Genomic DNA, 19,342 nt, shown 5'->3' with positions numbered 1-19,342 from the left:
TTCAATCATCTTGCCCAAAATATCCCCCATAGATGACAGAAAGCTGGTTAGGATGTTCAGGAACCAGCGAGGCTCAGGTCTGTTGCTGGAAGATGTCCACAGTGAGGCGAGTTTAACATCTGCTCAGAGGGAAAGATTGCCGGCCAAGAAGGAGCTCCCTGCTTCCAAATGGACACCTTTGGACAGGCCAAATTCCTTCTGGAGAAGAGCTTTCTGGTCAGACTGAACTGTTTGACCACAGTGACATAATGCATGTTTGGAGGAGTCAAGGTGAGCCTTTCAATCCCTAGAAAATATTACCTGCTGTCTGGCATGGTGGTGGCAGCTGCATGTTGGGGGTCAATTTCACTGCCAGTGTTCCTGGTTCATGACACATGGATGGTGCTATATAAATGGATAGAATAGTGAAGGATCCAGCTTCACCTCAAAGCAACTGCTAGATGGTTGAAACTTGCGCCAGCCCAAACACGCCAGAACAGAACCTAAACCTGCTGAAACACCATAAGCTGAGTCCTTGTCATTTAAACAACACAATTTAAATCAGTTCTGCCAGTTCTGCTCATACCCAGCCAGAGTTATGCCTGTGATGCACAGGGTTCAGGTGTAGTTTGCTATGAGACATTTAATCAGAGATGAATGAATGTGTATGTTCATATTGAGCCTGTTTATATTATTTTGAGTCTGGGAATTTGACAAAATTCCACCGTATACTGGTCCTTCTCAAAATATTAGCATATTGTGATAAAGTTCATTATTTTCCATAATGTAATGATGAAAATTTAACATTCATATATTTTAGATTCATTGCACACTAACTGAAATATTTCAGGTCTTTTATTGTCTTAATACGGATGATTTTGGCAAACAGCTCATGAAAACCCAAAATTCCTATCTCACAAAATTAGCATATCATTAAAAGGGTCTCTAAACGAGCTATGAACCAAATCATCTGAATCAACGAGTTAACTCTAAACACCTGCAAAAGATTCCTGAGGCCTTTAAAACTCCCAGCCTGGTTCATCACTCAAAACCCAAATCATGGATAAGACTGCCGACCTGACTGCTGTCCAGAAGGCCACCATTGACACCCTCAAGCAAGAGGGTAAGACACAGAAAGAAATTTCTGAACGAATAGGCTGTTCCCAGAGTGCTGTATCAAGGCACCTCAGTGGGAAGTCTGTGGGAAGGAAAAAGTGTGGCAGAAAACACTGCACAACGAGAAGAGGTGACCGGACCCTGAGAAAGATTGTGGAGAAGGGCCGATTCCAGACCTTGGGGGACCTGCGGAAGCAGTGGACTGAGTCTGGAGTAGAAACATCCAGAGCCACCGTGCACAGGCGTGTGCAGGAAATGGGCTACAGGTGCCGCATTCCCCAGGTCAAGCCACTTTTGAACCAGAAACAGCGGCAGAAGCGCCTGACCCGGGCTACAGAGAAGCAGCACTGGACTGTTGCTCAGTGGTCCAAAGTACTTTTTTCGGATGAAAGCAAATTCTGCATGTCATTCGGAAATCAAGGTCCCAGAGTCTGGAGGAAGACTGGGGAGAAGAAATGCCAAAATGCCAGAAGTCCAGTGTCAAGTACCCACAGTCAGTGATGGTCTGGGGTGCCGTGTCAGCTGCTGGTGTTGGTCCACTGTGTTTTATCAAGGGCAGGGTCAATGCAGCTAGCTATCAGGAGATTTTGGAGCACTTCATGCTTCCATCTGCTGAAAAGCTTTATGGAGATGACGATTTCATTTTTCAGCACGACCTGGCACCTGCTCACAGTGCCAAAACCACTGGTAAATGGTTTACTGACCATGGTATCACTGTGCTCAATTGGCCTGCCAACTCTCCTGACCAGAACCCCATAGAGAATCTGTGGGATATTGTGAAGAGAACGTTGAGAGACTCAAGACCCAACACTCTGGATGAGCTAAAGGCCGCTATCGAAGCATCCTGGGCCTCCATAAGACCTCAGCAGTGCCACAGGCTGATTGCCTCCATGCCACGCCGCATTGAAGCAGTCATTTCTGCCAAAGGATTCCCGACCAAGTATTGAGTGCATAACTGTACATGATTATTTGAAGGTTGATGTTTTTTGTATTAAAAACACTTTTCTTTTATTGGTCGGATGAAATATGCTAATTTTGTGAGATAGGAATTTTGGGTTTTCATGAGCTGTATGCCAAAATCATCCGTATTAAGACAATAAAAGACCTGAAATATTTCAGTTAGTGTGCAATGAATCTAAAATATATGAATGTTAAATTTTCATCATGACATTATGGAAAATAATGAACTTTATCACAATATGCTAATATTTTGAGAAGGAACTGTATATTCAGGTCCTGTTTCAAAAATCTATGAAGTTGTTTGTTGCACAATCATTCTGTTCTGAAGAATTAATGATTCTATAATTCTATGATTCCTTTAAATAAATGATTTATTTCCCAACTGAGTCTAATTTAAATGCCAAAAAACCCTGAAAGTCTTTAAATGGGTTTGAAGGTAGTTGTTGGTGACGTTCTGGCCTGAACAACTAGAAATACACTGAAAACCTGCTCCTCAGTACACCCTAAACAACCTGACCTCTGTGACCTTTATGGACATTGAAATGGAAGTTGAAAAATAAAGTGCATGAATGTGACAAGTACAGCTGTACTTCTACCAAATCATTGTCATCATCCCAGCTTTAAAACAACCGCAAAGGCCTGCTTAGATTCAATATTTGGTAGTTTACAGTATGTATTGAGCCATGCATTCAAACTCTGTTTGCTATTATTATATTTGGCCAGTTAGGTGGACTTGAACTCCCTTTTATGCCCACACCTGATGCAGAGGACATTGTGATTATTGGAAAATCCAGGAGTAGTGAGGGAAATGTAGGTATATCGCAGTTGATGTCATTGCAAAATTTCATCGCAGTTTCATGTTTTCCTCACATTATGCAGCCCTGGTCATTATTATTCAACGTTAATATTTTTTTAACGCTATTGATCTGTTTACCTAAAGCTATAATGTGGAGATTCCAGTTCATCTGGATGCTCCAGCCCAGCAGGGGCCCTAAGCAGCTGCAAGCTCCGTTTATACTTCAGGCTGGCCATACATAGATCAGTTTCTCAAAATCATCAAATGATAGAAAATACTTAAACTTTTCATTATGGGAAGAAAGATTAGGACCCAACCATCTGTTGGCCACACCTTCTTAATCCATGCAGGATCTCAGGGCTGGTGCCTAACTCCAGTAATCATTGGGCAGCCCTGGATTAGAGGGGGGCAGTAAACCAACATTCATATGTTTGTGCTGTAGAAGGAAGCCTGGAGAGAACCAACATATGCAAAACATGCAAATTCCACACAGAAACGTCCTGGCTGAACCTTCTTGCTGCAGGGCAACATTTCAACCATTCTACCATGCAGACCAGATCAGGAATCAGAATAAAATATTATGTTTGTGCAGAACCCAGCAAAAATAGAATTATGTACAGGGAGAACAGAACTGAGCCTACAGCGCTACTTGGGTCAGGCTCGGGGGAGCTGTTGCAAATAACAAGCGCAGCCTGCAGAACGTTTTCATATTGGTGGCCAGATGTGGGTCACCTAAACCAAGCTCCACAGCAGGATGTCAGCAGTTTTATTATGCTGCTGTCCTATGTGGGTGAGGCTGGGAGTGAGTGGCACACTATAATGAACTAAATTAACATAAGCATGCATACATAAATTTAAATGAATAAATGTTGCTACTATCTGACTAATTAAATTCATATTCAGAGACTGCTGGCTTGTTGTGATTTGGAATTTAAACAATCCACATCAGTCCTGGATCAGACTCTTCACAAACTGTAAACCCATCCAAATGAGTTTCTCCTTCACCTTCAGTAGCATATCCAGCATCTTAGTAGTTTCCCTCCTATGTTCCCTGTTTTTAAAGCTTCCTACAGTCATACTCACTTAGCAGATTGAGATTTTTTTAAAATAATACAACTACACACCTGCGATGGACTGGCTCCCTGTCCAGGGTGTACCCCGCCTCCTGCCCATAGACTGCTGGAGACCCACTATGGAAGAAGCAGTATAGAAAATGACTGACTGACTGACTGACAACTACAGACTGAAGACAGAAGAAGAAGGCGTAACTTGGTGTAATTTCTAACCAGACAGATATTTTTGGAGAAATGCTTTCATGAAAAAATCCTGAAGGAAAAGTGTCTGTCATGTTGGAGAAAGTGATGTGAATTTGGCAAATACTGCATGTTCATTCTGCGGCAAAGAAAACCACCAATAAGAGGGAGAGAAACTCCAGAAGCCTAGGCCAATGGGAACATCGGCCTTCCCTTCATGATGTGATATTTCCATCATTTTCCCTACGAGGCACACAGGAGGTGAAAAGCTGCTGTCTGAAATTAGAACTGAAGTGTGCAGTATCCTCTACTGTGGACTATGTGTGTCAGTACAGAGTTGTGTTATTCCTTCGCAGTTTGGTTGGTTTCCACAAGAGAGCGTGCTTCTTCCATTGTTTGCTTCTGTGTTTATAGGAAGGATCATTATTTGAAGCACTAATCTCTCTGGAATTCTTCTGGAATCTTGTTATCACATCATGAATGCCTGCTTCAGGGTCAAAGTCCTGACGATGGTGTCCCATTCTTGTCCTCTTAGTGCTTTAAGGTGATTCCAGTATCGGGCTGTTTTCATGTCAATTAAGTTTATTAATATAGCACCAATTCACAACGTGTCTTCTCAAGGCACTTTACAAAAAAATAATAAACTCAGTCCAATCATACAGACAGATTTCAAGTCAGATACATACATTCCTATTAATCCTAAGATTCAAACAGTGCAGTCAGATTTATTTTATTGTGCAAATTGGTTAAAAAGTTTTTCTAAGGAAACCCAGCAGATTACATCCAGTCAGTGACTTGCAGCATTCCCTCCTCCTGGATGAGCATGTAGAGACAGTGGACAGTCACTGGCGTTGACTTTGCAGCAATCCCTCATACTGAGCATGCATGTAGCGACAGTGGAGAGGAAAAACTCCCTTTTAACAGGAAGAAACCTCCAGCAGAACCAGGGTCAGTGTGGGCAGCCATCTGCCACGACCGACTGGGGGTATGAGAGAACAGAGCAGAGAATGAAAAAGAACACAGAAGCACTGATCCAGGAGTACTTTCTATGTGAAAGAAAAGCAAAAAAGTAACAGCAGTTGTAACTCCTTTAATTGCTTCATCTAGGAGAGAAAGACAGTTAAGCAGACGAACACTGAGCCAGTTTTCAAGTCTAGAGTATAAAAGAGAGCACATACAGTTAGTCAGAGTAGAAGCTCAGTCAGTAGCTATGTCTAGGAGAGACAGGGTTAAACAGCGAAGGACAGGGCCAAGTGTATCATCTATAGAAGAAGAACATGAACTTGTTGGCAGCAGCAGCTCAGCCGATGCCCTCCTCCAGGAAGGTGTCACAGCTAAACATAGAGCCAGGCCAGGTGTACCTTCTAGGAAGAGAAAAAATGCCACCTCCTTTTCGAGAATTAACCACAGGCTCTCAGTAGGATACAGATCTATGGAGTTTTCTGAATACACGCCCAAGATTTAAATGTTCTCAGTTTTATGCCACTTAACTATCACTTTTGTCATTTGGAATGATGTTTTATAAGGCAGGAAATTCCACAGATGAACACCAAATAGTTTCTTGATTGGTAGTAGAAGTTGCTCTCAGAGGCCATTTTAACCCAAATCTTTATCCATGGTAGGACTCTTGGACAGAATTGGAATTAAACCCATCCATATGGAGGGGAAGCAACCCGACTCATGGAACGTAGCAGGATACTTCACTGTTGGCACCAAGCTGGACTCATAATTCTCCTTGCCTTTTTTTGATAATTTTCCAGGTTATCAAAACCCATTTTCAGAGAAAATAAGTCTTAATATGCGTTTTAATGTTCAGAGTTATTTTCTGATATTTTGTTTTAAAACACAGGTTGCTTCTTTGCTGCCCTTCTTGTAAAAAGTCTTCAGGACATACAAAAGCACTGACATCCACCTGCCTCCAATCCAGACTAAACTCTGCACTGGTGGCAACACAGTTCTGCCTTGGACTCCTAATTAGTACACTTTGCACACTCTCACATCTTGAAGCCTTCTCACCTGGAAGTTTTTGATGATCCAGAAAAATTTTCTTCAAGCTGCAATAATCTTAGCAGCAGTGTTCTTCCTGGTGAGGCCGTTTTGATGCAAAGTGATGATGGCTGCATATTGTTTTTGGAGAAGATGGTTTTAAGCACCGGCTCCTCTTTTATTGCAATCAGTTTGCTAATTAGATTGAGAGGATCTTAGCTGGACTCTTTAACAGCTTCACCTGTTCTAATGATTAGACTATGCTGACATGAATAGCAGGTCAGTTTGTGTCAGCAAAAAAAAACAGAATCACTAGTTTTTTTTACTTAAAGTACCATTTAATACAGAAATGTTATGTAATGACCTCGTTATCACCGGGAAGACTGTTGACCTGACAGTGTTACAGCAGACACCCTCCACAAGGAGGCAAAGCCACAAAAGATCATTGCTTAAGAAACTGGTTGTTCACAGTGTGCTGTGTCCAAGCATAATAATAAAATGTTGGGTAGAAAAAGTGTACAAAACGTTGCACAAGCAATAGAGATGATTGAACCCTTAGGAGGATTGTGGAGCAAAACCCATTCAAGAGTTTGGGGGAGTTTGCAGATTTTGGCTGGAGTCAGTGCTTTAAGAATCACAAACACGTATTCAAGACATGAGCTACTACTGTCACAGTCCCAGTAATAAACCATTCCTGAAACAGATATGGTTTGGTTTAAAAATAATGCCAGTTTTGATTTCCATTTGAAAATCAAGGTCCCAGAGTCCATAGGAATAGTAGAGAGACAGTGAATCAAAGTTGCTTGAGGTCCAGGATGAAGCTTCCACAGTCAATGAGGTAATTTGTGGAGCCATGCCATCTTCTGCTGTTGGTCCAGTGTGTTTCATCAAGTCCAAACTCAGTGTAGCCAACTACCACAGAATTTTAGAGCTCCACTTGCTCCCGCTACTGACAAGCTTTATGGAGATAATGATTTTATATTCCACCAGGACTTGGTACCTGCCCATACTGACAAAGGTGCCAATACCTGCTTCAATAACCACGGTATTTCTGTGGTTGGTTGGAACCATAAAGAATTCTGTTTGGTCAAGAGGAAGACAAGAGACACCAGAAACAACATTGTAGACGACCACAACTTGTTTGGTCAACCATGGCGAGGCCTGATCTAAGTGGAACCTGTCCTACATGGTCTTGGCCTCTGTCTTGCAGCTCAGTGTGTTCTTCTTCTTCTAGCCTATTGTGACTTCTGCATTGAGTGTAATGTTGGTTAGACAACCCACGAGACACCGGGAATGTGTTTGGAGGTGCTCTCCATTTATTCAACCCGACAACTGGAAGACATCAACATTAGCATGTACCACAGATTTCCAGCCTGATCGATACGAAACAATAGTCCATGTTAGCATCCATCGCACATTGCTTGACTTTGTTATGACCACACTTAGCACCATCAAGTGCCATACTGGCGTAATAATGAGTCAAGTAAATTTATTCAAAAACCTTTCAATAATGCTAAGAAAAACAGAAAAATCTGAGCAATAGAAATAAGGATTGCGGTGGATTATAAAACACTGTTTCACAGTGGGACAAATAAAAAGGGAAAAGGAAATGGACAACTCAATATCTATAGTGGACCAGGAGGACACGAGACAGAAAAAGAAAGTCAGGCGGAGCTGGATGAACAAACCCCCAATACAACAGACAAATGCATTAACTAAACAAATTTTGTGTGATTGTACAAATATTTACATAGGAACTGGTTACACTAGGCCATCTTTATGTAGACCAACAATTATTTTTAGATCCTCAAAGTTCTTTGCCATGAGGTGCCATGTTGGACTTCCAGAGACCAGTACAGGTCCTTCTCAAAATATTAGCATATTGTGATAAAGTTCATTATTTTCCATAATGTAATGATGAAAATTTAACATTCATATATTTTAGATTCATGGCACACTAACTGAAATATTTCAGGTCTTTTATTGTCTTAATACAGATGATTTTGGCATACAGCTCATGAAAACCCAAAATTCCTATCTCACAAAATTAGCATATTTCATCCGACCAATAAAAGAAAAGTGTTTTTAATACAAAAAACGTCAACCTTCAAATAATCATGTACAGTTATGCACTCAATACTTGGTCAGGAATTCTTTTGCAGAAATGACTGCTTCAATGCGGCGTGGCATGGAGGCAATCCGCTTGTGGCACTGCTGAGGTCTTATGGAGGCCCAGGATGCTTCGATAGCGGCCTTTAGCTCATCCAGAGTGTTGGGTCTTGAGTCTCTCAACGTTCTCTTCACAATATCCCACAGATTCTCTATGGGGTTCAGGTCAGGAGAGTTGGCAGGCCAATTGAGCACAGTGATACCATGGTCAGTAAACCATTTACCAGTGGTTTTGGCACTGTGAGCAGGTGCCAGGTCGTGCTGAAAAATGAAATCTTCATCTCCATAAAGCTTTTCAGCAGATGGAAGCATGAAGTCCTCCAAAATCTCCTGATAGCTAGCTGCATTGACCCTGCCCTTGACAAAACACAGTGGACCAACACCAGCAGCTGACATGGCACCCCAGACCATCACTGACTGTGGGTACTTGACACTGCACTTCTGGCATTTTGGCATTTCCTTTTCCCCAGTCTTCCTCCAGACTCTGGGACCTTGATTTCCGAATGACATGCAGAATTTGCTTTCATCCGAAAAAAGTACTTTGGACCACTGAGCAACAGTCTAGTGCTGCTTCTCTGTAGCCCAGGTCTGGGGAATGCGGCACCTGTAGCCCATTTCCTGCAAACGCCTGTGCACAATGGCTCTGGATGTTTCTACTCCAGACTCAGTCCACTGCTTCCGCAGGTCCCCCAAGGTCTGGAATCGGTCCTTCTCCACAATCTTCCTCAGGGTCCGGTCACCTCTTCTCGTTGTGCAGCGTTTTCTGCCACACTTTTTCCTTCCCACAGACTTCCCACTGAGGTGCCTTGATACAGCACTCTGGGAACAGCCTATTCGTTCAAAAATGTCTTTCTGTGTCTTAAACTCTTGCTTGAGGGTGTCAATAGTGGCCTTCTGGACAGCAGTCAGGTCGGCAGTCTTACCCATGATTGGGGTTTTGAGTGATGAACCAGGCTGGGAGTTTTAAAGGCCTCAGGAATCTTTTGCAGGTGTTTAGAGTTAACTCGTTGATTCAGATGATTAGGTTCATAGCTCGTTTAGAGACCCTTTTAAAGATATGCTAATTTTGTGAGATAGGAATTTTGGGTTTTCATGAGCTGTATGCCAAAATCATCCGTATTAAGACAATAAAAGACCTGAAATATTTCAGTTAGTGTGCAATGAATCTAAAATATATGAATGTTAAATTTTCATCATGACATTATGGAAAATAATGAACTTTATCACAATATGCTAATATTTTGAGAAGGACCTGTATGTGAAAGTGTGAGAGAGATAACCCCAAATTTACACACCTGCTCCACATTCACACCTGAGACCTTGTAACACTAACAGGTCATATGAAACCGGGGAGGGAAAATGGCTACATGGGCACAATTTGGACATTTTCATTTAGGCTGTACTCACTTTTGTTGCCAGCAGTTCAAACATTAATAACTTTGAGTTGAGTTAATTTGAAGGGACAGCAAATTTACACTGTTGTTCAAGCTGACTACTTTATAATATATCAAATGCCACATATTCAGTGTTATCCCGTGAAAAGATACAAAGTATTTACAAAAATGTGAGGGGTGTACTCACTTTTGTGAGATACTATTATTCCCTTTTTGAATTGAATTAGTAAAATAAACGAACTTTTCCATGGTATTATAATTAGATGCATCCGTACATTTTATTTGAAACAGGCTAGGTACAATGTGTACTTAAATCCTCAGTGTCTTCGGTTTGGGGACAGCGACTATGAGGGCGGCGCCTAAAATTGACATTAATACTACACTACCCACAGATCCCCGCGTTGAGCCATGTTATAGGAAATCCGCTTGCGGCAGATTATTGTAATCCGACAGAGGGTCTGGACGACACGTCGGATCACGATAAAAAAAAAAAAAACAAAGCGCAGCGGCCTGTAACAGATGCAGCTGGTCCGAGAATAAAAGGATAAAGTCGGGATATGATCTGAGGCGCGGCGCCGTGTTGCTGGAGCCAGAGATCGGTGCTGCCCCGGGCCGCTTCATCCGACACACACGGTGACAGCGGCTCGGCATTTCTGCATTGCAGAGCTCGGGAACAGCTACAATTAGCTGGATAGAAACATTCTCTCCGTCAGCCCCTTCTTTCTATCCGTGTCGGGGTTAAGTCCTGCTCGGCCTGGAAGCTGAGTGCTGCTGTCCTCTCTGCCGCTCCGAGACGCTCCGCTGCTAGCGCGGTTAGCCCAGCCCAGCTAGCCTGCTAGCCGGAGAGGAATCTGTCAAGTTTGGTTCGGATTCAGCTCCGTGTCCGCCCGCACCCAGCAGGGAGTGAGGATGTCGGCCAAAGACCAGAACAAACTCTCTACTGTTGAACGGCCCATCAAAAGTAGGTGACATTTATTTCTGTAAACTTCTCCCCGGGTGCAGGAAGTCAATGGGGGGTTACGGGGAAGGGCTAACGGGGGAGGCAAACACAGGTAGCCGCCGTTTACCAGCTCACCTGCTCGGTGTTCACAGTGATCCATTGGTGGTCGGGTTTCCCCGCTAGGCCGATAATCACTGCTGCCGCAGGCTGTTTGCTGTCAGGAGCGGCAGATGTTTGACACGACGCTGGGAAAGGGGGGCAGCTTTCCTTGGACAAAGAATGAACATTTTCAGTAAAGGTGCTTCATTTGGACGGATGAGCTCGTCCAGGTTCATTTTCCTGCAGCGTTAGATGTCCCGTAACTAGCCCTTGTTTCCTTAAAATACCCAAATATTACTCTCTAAAGACATGGTTGCTTTAAAATAGGTAATTGATAAGTATATAGAGGTCAGAAGCAGTTGGAGCATCTTTTTATGTTTCTATGGGGAAGAATATAATGAGATAGCATGAAGGGAACTGTGGTGCTGAATGAGGAAGTCAGGCGTCCCAGAGAAGTGAAGCTTGTGCAGCGAGACAATGGTGAAGTGTGTGGCACTAGGGTTTACCATAGGCATGGGCCATACGAGACTTTCAGTTTGACGTGAAGTAAAACTACAGTTTTACAGTATTTTCATTAGAACTTAATACAAAAATCTATTACATGATATAATACTTTAAACAAATACCTTAAGTTCTATTAAATTTGTAAATGTTATTCATACTGTGTATGATTTGTATTTTATTAAAAAAAAATTAAAATAAACGGAAACTAAATTTAGTATTACTTTCCAAGGCAACATTCTTATTCTGCACAATATTTTTCCATCTGCTTCTTATTAAGAAATAAGTATAATAAACTGATATTTGCTTATTATATTATTTTTATTATAGAAACACCCAAATTTGTCTACTCGTGAGGAAGAGTGGTTGTAGCAATGAGTGCAAAGCAACATGTGGAGGAGGGTATGGGATAGAAGTGTTATGACGTAAAATTTTATTGGTTTTGAAATGGTATGTTTTTAAAACCTTCATGCTAATAATCGACCCATTCCTAGCTTATAGTGAGAGTGGGATTACATCATAGATCATTATGTTTGCAGATGACAATGTGATCTCCAGCGAGAGTAGGGAGCAGATGGAGGAGAGCCTGAGGAGGTGACTGTCTGCTCTGGAGAGAGAAATAATTGAAGTCAAGACAGAATAGGTGTATTTGAATGATGCAAGGGAGACAGCTGGAAAAGTACTGCAGGGTTTCCTGTAATTGATCGTGATGCATCGCCATGGCAAAATAAAAGCTGCCACACCTTCAGAATAAAGTTTTTTTAAAAGTTTTTTTAATACATGTGTTATGTTAATTTTAATTTATGCACTTACACTAACCATAATCAGAGTTTGAAATTTAAATATCATGAAACTTTAAAATTTACTTTATTTTGAAAAACCAACTCTGCCGGGGTTGAAGTGTGCAGGTTACAAACGTCCAGAATTGGGACAGTAGGGGTTACGTCATCGGCCTGCACCTCTGGAAGTGGTGCTGTTTTCACAGTCTTGCTGCTAAAAAAATATTTTAAAACTGCAACAAGCAGTTGTTTTGTGGAGAAGAAAGTGCAGGAAGCGAAGGAGGCTTTTACACCAGACTCGCCGTGCCAGTGTTTGTTTGAAAGGTAACTTCAGTGTTATGACCTACGGACTGCCCAGACTCACTCTGAACCCAGTGGTATCTAACAATGTTGAGCCTGGAAAAACATTAAAACATATATTTGTCGGCTTGCTGTGTAAAGTTTACGCAGTTCTTATTATTCTGATTTGATGGTTGATTACATTGACTGTTGTGATTGGTTTTTGCTCAGAACGTCATCTGCAGCAGTGAATTGGGGGTAATATACTTCAGCGAAGTCTGCTTAGATGCGCGCTTAGCCGAAGTGTGGATTGAGGGCACAAAGGGGTTAGGGCTAAGGACCACTCTGGAGAACTGGGACACACTACGCACTCGAACCCATCAACTGGAACGCGCAATTCAGGGACACAAGGGTGGAAGTGCAAGTATTGGGACAGGCCCTTGTTCGTAGAGGGAGGCGAAAGAATCCCACATCCTCTGTTCCTGTTCCGACCGACGGAGCAACTTTTGATGTTATGTTAATTAATAAGAACGGTTCCACATTCTCCATGACTACTCCGAAAGTCACCGTCCACGGACCCGCTTTCCATCGTTCTCCATCAAATTACGGAATAACTTCAATTTTCTGTTCCATTCCGGTCCGTCTTGCTCCGGCTGGGTCAACCAGTGTACCTCTCACCATGCTTTCTTTGGGCTCCAAGGAACATGGAGCGGACATGAATGACAGATGACAGTAATGTAGTTAATTAATATAACTTTTACCTTAATGCGTAATGTTTCAGATATGTTTTAAAAAGCATGATTCGGCCCATCCAAACTCTAGTTATGGGCATGCGTAATGGCGCGTATTTCAAAAATCCACATTGAGTTCAAACAGGGCAGAACCGATTATGCAGCTGAGCGTGTATGTTTTTTTTTTTTTTTTTTTTTAAATAATTTCTTGTGTTGGATTATTTGGTTTTTAAGCCCAATGGCTTCCCGAAAATAGTTTTAAACCGTGGATGAAGCATTGGACCAAATTACGACTGAGTTTTGTGCTGAGGACGGCCAATGAAGACCGGGACCGTGTTTTTCTCAGACGATGGGACAACCAAGAGTGCCGCAGCTTGACAAAAGGTATGTTCATAAAGATGCAGGTAGATTCACTCCTACTACTTTTGGTCCGCTTTAACTGGAACAAAACGTCTCTTCGAACTTAAAAAGCCATTGTCGCTGGTGTCAAAGGTATATAAAGTTATAAAATCATACCTGTTCAGCACGTTGTGGGAGAGAATGCTGTCTCTTGCTCGTTTCACGCATTCGTCGATGCCTTTCCAAAAGTATAAATAGAAGGCCGCAAAATATGTGTAGAATGAGCTGCTCTTGGCTCTCACAATAATATTTCTCCTTTAAAAAACGGCAGAAATATGCAGAACAGCAGCTGCGTGTTGTTGAGTTTGTGAGTCTCAGTGGGCACACCAACATGACGGGCCACAGTAAAATTGTTAAGCATTGACCGGTCCACGGTGATATGAAGGTTGGGGACCACTGAGTTAAGGTATCTGTGGTCAAGCCTCTAAAGCAACAGAAGGTGCATAAGGGAGGTGGAGAAGAGAGTGCCGGGGTGTTGTTAGAGAAGGGCTAAAGTGGAAGCAGCACTGTCCTCTGTAGATGGGTCACAGGTTGATGTTCTTAACTGGCAAAACAATGTGTCTCACAGATGTGTCGATGGGACGGTTAAGGGTTCAGACAGGTAGTAGGCTAGATGTAGTTGGTGGTCAGGTGTGATGGGCTCAGGAGGGGTTAGACAGGCTTAGGAAAGCAAAGCTGCGAGGAGAGCATCGGCCCATTAAAGCTACCTTCTTAAAGGTGCATCTCAGCCAGCAGGTCGAACGTCTTGACCTGCTCTGATTGGCTTTTCACTTTTGGCATTTCTTTTCATCTGTTTATTTGATTATTTTATGGACTTTGTGAGTCGGCGGCTGTTGTCCTTTACGTCTTTCTATCATAGCTGCTGTTTAATTGCTCAAATGGCATGCAGTTCAGATAATTAGCCTCTTCTTGTTTCCAGAGCACAGTGTCGCCTTAATGCTTTAGTGAAATGATGCAGAGAGAAGCTGCAAAAAACCACAAGAGAGGCCATTTAAAAAGCATTTTGTACTGTGGTGAAAAAGACTTGCAGATATCCATCTGTCCACTTATCTGAGACTGTTTTGGTTGATTTCTGTATGCAGCTTTTAATTGTTCAGAGTTGGTCTTGGACTGTTGGTTTAAACAAACAGGAAGGGAAAACTAAGGCTGCACAATATATCTCAGCTATATCATCATGGCACTATCAGTGTGTGCAATTTTCACACCACGGTCTGTTTGGAGTGTAGTAATTGTTGGCTAATGTACTCAAAGTGTAATTTTTCTTCCTAATGTAATGTTTAGCCAGTTGGACAAAGTCTCAGGGCAGCAGATGCTCACACCGGACACTAATGACATTACCCAGAAGGCTAAAGTTCACAGAGTGATGGAAGCACAGAGGAGAAGGGAGAAAAGAAGAAAATTGGAATAAATCAGATCTGATATCATCAGAATATTTACCAATATTATCGACATCCCAAGGTTGTTATATCATGCAGCCCTAGAAAAAACACATTTTGCTTTGCTAACAGATTCATGCCCTAAACCTTTCTGCTTTCTGTTCCGTCACAGAACCGGTGTATTTATTTGATGTGACAGACTAACAAAGAGCAACACGTAATGGTGAAGTAGAGAAGAAGTCCCATTTGCAGTTTGCCTTGAGCCGTGTAGCGGACACAGTAGATGCGTTGATTCAGGTGCTCTTGTCAGATGAGACCAACATTGAACTTTAAAGCCTACAGGCAAAGTGCTGCTTGTGTATTTTGCAGCACATCTTCTGTGGTAATCTACCAGAGTCACCAGGCAGGGCGGTTATGGGCTCTGACTAGATTCTTGTCCGGTCGGCTTCACTCTGGGTATGCTTTAGAGACTAAAGGGATTTAAGGAATTTTAAGACATTAAGGTCTTAAAAAGACCCTTTTAGGTCGTTGTACAAATAATATACAATAAAAGTCTGAGTGTTACTCCTTGTAAAGTGCTTTGAGTGTTTTCTAGAGGAACAGAATGTGACAATAACAACGTTAAAGTTCTATAGGACAGACTGTACATGTGGCCTAACTGGAAGGATGAGGGGTCATCGATGTTTAACAGTTTAAAGAAGATGCACAATAGTTTAACAGTATTGTGAACTTGATTAGAATAATTTTAATTGTACTCAAACATATTTGCACTATTAAACTGCTAATTGGATTGGGACATTAATATATTGCTAGTTAAGAAAGCGTCATTATTATTCCATGAAGTCTTGCAATTCTTATGGGTTGTTTAACTTTTTAACAGTTTTTGAAAATAAATCTCATTAGTTATTGTTAGTATTTTATAACTTTTTTTATTTCAGATTTTTTGGCACTAGTGGCCTTTTAATGACAGCGACCAGACAGGAAATGGGCAGAGAGAGAATTGGGAAGACTTGCAGCAAGGGTCTCAAGGTCGGAATCCATCCAGGACGGCTGCGTCAAGGACTATAACCTCTGTATTTGGGGCGCCTGCTCTACCCCTACACCACACAGCCAGGTTGGGGAGATGAAAACTGTTCAGCCAGCGTATGGATTTTTACGCAGACCTTTTTTTTTTTTTAGAATGGATTATTGATTAATTTAATAAGCCTAAAATAGAATGGTTTACATCAAAGCATGTCCAGATGTTTGAACGGCCATGTCAAAGACCAAATGTTGGTGTAGTTGAGAAATTGTGGCAAAGCTTTTTGAAAATCCTGTATCCTATCTAGGATTGAGTAATTATTGTATAGTTTGTTGCTGTGATTTATTTTTATAATGATGATGCTCAAAGAGGGCACCAGTGAATAGAAATGTGTTCAAACAGAAGGAGTATTTGTTTGTAGGGCTCAGACTCTTAATCACTGCTCTTATCGTTATCACAATAAATACCACAAAATATTGTGTAATCCTTCTCTTTTTCTTGTAACACGCTGCCAATAAAGCGCTCAGAAGTCTGTGGTTGTAAAGTGACAAAATGTGAAAAGGTTATGGTGTATAAAACATTTGCCATGTGGGTAGCAGCCCTGCATGTGCTCTGTTAAATCATTTCAGAGTAAATAGACCTCTGGTCTTTTGTAAGTGATTCTGCTGCAGACCACAGCATCCTGTTGAGCCTCGGCAGAGACCCGTGAGAACGTCTGCTGTGTGGGCACGCCAATGGGTCGGTTCTGGCTGCTTTCAGCTTAGTTACTGATGGTAATCCAATCAGTCCTGCCTGTTGCATCACCCGCCATGTGTAATGATTGTGTCTGCATTCAAGATTGATGAAGGCCGAGCCAATGAAGAGCAGGATGAGCTTCCTTTTGGACGTCACGACAGAGCTATGTTGGGCTCTGTAATACTCTGCTCAGGGATCAGGGCTCCTGCTTCTTATGGTGTGGACATAACACCTCGGCTGTTTAAGAAACTCTAGATTTAGATGGACAAGATTTTAATCTGTATTTCAGCTGCTGTGTATGTAATAGTTAGATGTGTCTTCATGTTTTCCTAATTCACACCCATTCTTGTCCAAACACCAGCGCAGTCATGCTGCTTCTTGCTCTCTCTGCCTGTTGCAACATCTCTGTAAACTGCCTGGCCCGTGATTCTCAGCGTGCCTGCATCCCCCCAGGTGCTGTAGCGTTTCACCATGCTGATCGTTCTTTATGCTGTCACCAAAAAACTTTTGGATCTGCTGCAAAAAGGCTCAATCGGCAGCAGTTGAGCTCTAAAAACCCAGTGTTTTTTTAAGTTTTTTTTTTTTGCTCCACATACCCTGCATGCCCTAGTGCATCAATATTTCTAGCAAGGAGCCAGTCTGATAGCAGATCAGGCTTCCTGGATTACTTTATCAGTAAGAATTGTGTGCTAAATGTTACTAAAACACAATGTTCAAAATTCCTCAAGAAAAAAACAGAACGAGCTTAAATCTTGGTTTATTCAACCTAAGCTGTTCTCCATGGTGAGCAAATAATCACAGTTTGACAGTGATACAAGTCAATTTCTATGGTAAACAAAAAAAAAAAAAGGAAAACCTTGAGGTGGTTCAGACTCTTTAATTGGGCTGCCAGTCAGACACATGTCCTTTAACCACACAGAACCACAAATGACATAAGCAAGCCTCAGAAACAATAAGCAATGCAAATAAAAAGCAAACAAGGGAACTCAGCTTTAAGGTGCTGTATTATGTATGGTGACCAGTAGAAGATGGCTCAGTTTGTAGTCTGAATTCCACCATTAACTAGGTTCATTAGTGTCACACGTTGGTAGCTGATAGAATGTGTTCAAAAAAACATTACAAAGCAACTAATCGATGACTGAATTAGTTGACAACTATTTTAATAATAGATTTTAATCAATTATATTGATTAGTTTCAGCCCTAAATGTGTGGAATGTCACAATCACCTGGATGCCGTATTCAGCAGGAGGTAAAATTTCAAGCTGCTTGCATTCACGTTATGGATGCCAGTAAAACACTGGTTCTGTGAGCTGCCCTTGATGCTCATGTCTAATATAGATCTTGGTTACCAAGATGCAAAATGTCACAGATAATGGTGGAGATGTTTTGATGATAGAGACGTTTGTTAAAAATGTGGGTTGTTTGCTACCTATATTTTTATTGCATTGTTTAATCTATCCAAACCAGGAGAAACGGCTCAGAAGTGTCTCTGGTTGCTGTTCAATATAAGTGATATTTACAAAAAAGGGGCAAGGTACTCAAGCCAGCAGTGGATGGTTACTGATGGCTGTTATAACACAGCTATCAATCCAGGCATGTCTCGAGTCCCATGTTGGTTCAGCTGTGTAGAAGTAAGCAGTAGCGAGAGATCTAGAAACTTGGATGGATCACTGGGTGATGTCCCCTTACCCAGTGATCCATCAGACATTCGCACTCGAGCATCTTCATTAGAATCAACTTTATTGCCAAGTTTGAGATCAATCTATGTATGCATGGTGTTCTTCTGAAACTCTGACTGTAAAGTGTTCATCAGAGAAACAGCCTGGGGGAAGAAACTGTCTCTGTAGCGGCTGGTTTTAGCAGACAGTTCTCTGTATCGCCGACCTGAAGGTAACAGTCTAAGCAGTTTGTGTGCAGGATTGTGGGGTCTGCAGAGATTTTAGCTGCCCTTTTCCTGACCCTAGACCTGTATAAGTTCTGGATGGAGGGACGGTCAACCCTGATGATTCTCTCTACAGACCTGATTGTTCATTGAAGTCTGGACCTGTCCTGTTTTGTGGATGAGCCAAACCACACTGAGATGGATGAAGACAGGACAGACTGAATTGTGACAGTGTAGAGGATGACCAGCAGTTTCTGTGGAAGGTTGTACTTCTTGAGTTGCCTCAGGACGTACTGTTTCTGCTGGGCCTACTTCTGAACATTGTCTATGTGTGAGGACCATCTTGGGTTTCGAGAAATGGTGGTTTCTACGAACCAGAAGTGGTCCACAGCAGATGCAGTGTTGTTGAGAATGGTTAGGGGGGTATGTGAGGGTGGTGTTCTCTGAAAGTCCACAATTATCTCCACAGTCTTGAGTGGGCTAAGTTCTAGGTGGTTCTGACCACACCAGTGTACGAGCCGATCCACCTCCTGTCTGTATGCAGACTCATCACTGACCTGGATCAGTCCAGTGACAGTGGTGTCATCTGACAACCTCAGGAGTTTCACAGACGGGTCAGCAAGGTGCAGTCATTTGTGTAGAGGGAGAAGAAGAGTGGGGAGAGAACACACCCCTGGGGGGCACCGGTGTTGATGATTCTGGTATGGGAGAAGATGCTCCCCTGCCTCACCTGCTGCGGCCAGTCCTTGAGGGAGCTGGTGATCCACTGACAGGTGGAGTCTGGGATTTTGAGCTCGGTGAGCTTCTGATGGAGGATGTCTGGGTTGATGGTGTAGAAGGCTGAGCTTAAGTCCACAAACAGGATCCTGGTGTACATCCCTGGGTGGTTGAGGTGTTGCAGGATGAAGTGTAGTCCCAAATTGACTGCATCATCTGTCGACCTGTT

At 42.3% G+C, this 19,342-nt stretch overlaps 1 protein-coding gene across 3 annotated transcripts in view; it reads left to right on the top strand.

Annotated features, from left to right (window-relative positions):
- The first annotated feature begins 10,045 nt into the window (after positions 1–10,045).
- Positions 10,046–19,342, top strand: part of LOC124872173 (serine/threonine-protein phosphatase 2B catalytic subunit gamma isoform-like) — a 56,380-nt gene continuing 47,083 nt past the window's right edge. For 2 of the 3 annotated variants that reach the window (XM_047371909.1, XM_047371908.1), the window contains exon 1: positions 10,046–10,614. In XM_047371909.1, the coding sequence (XP_047227865.1) occupies positions 10,563–10,614 (52 nt within the window). In that variant the 5' untranslated portion in view covers positions 10,046–10,562. The remainder of the gene's footprint in view (positions 10,615–19,342) is intronic. The other variant, XM_047371907.1, reaches the window with a different exon arrangement.

This window comes from Girardinichthys multiradiatus, chromosome 8 (genome assembly GCF_021462225.1).
Source record: "Girardinichthys multiradiatus isolate DD_20200921_A chromosome 8, DD_fGirMul_XY1, whole genome shotgun sequence".
Lineage (NCBI taxonomy): Eukaryota > Metazoa > Chordata > Actinopteri > Cyprinodontiformes > Goodeidae > Girardinichthys > Girardinichthys multiradiatus.
The sequence above is the reverse complement of the archived record's forward strand: the minus strand, read 5'-3'. Positions and strand labels throughout refer to the sequence as shown.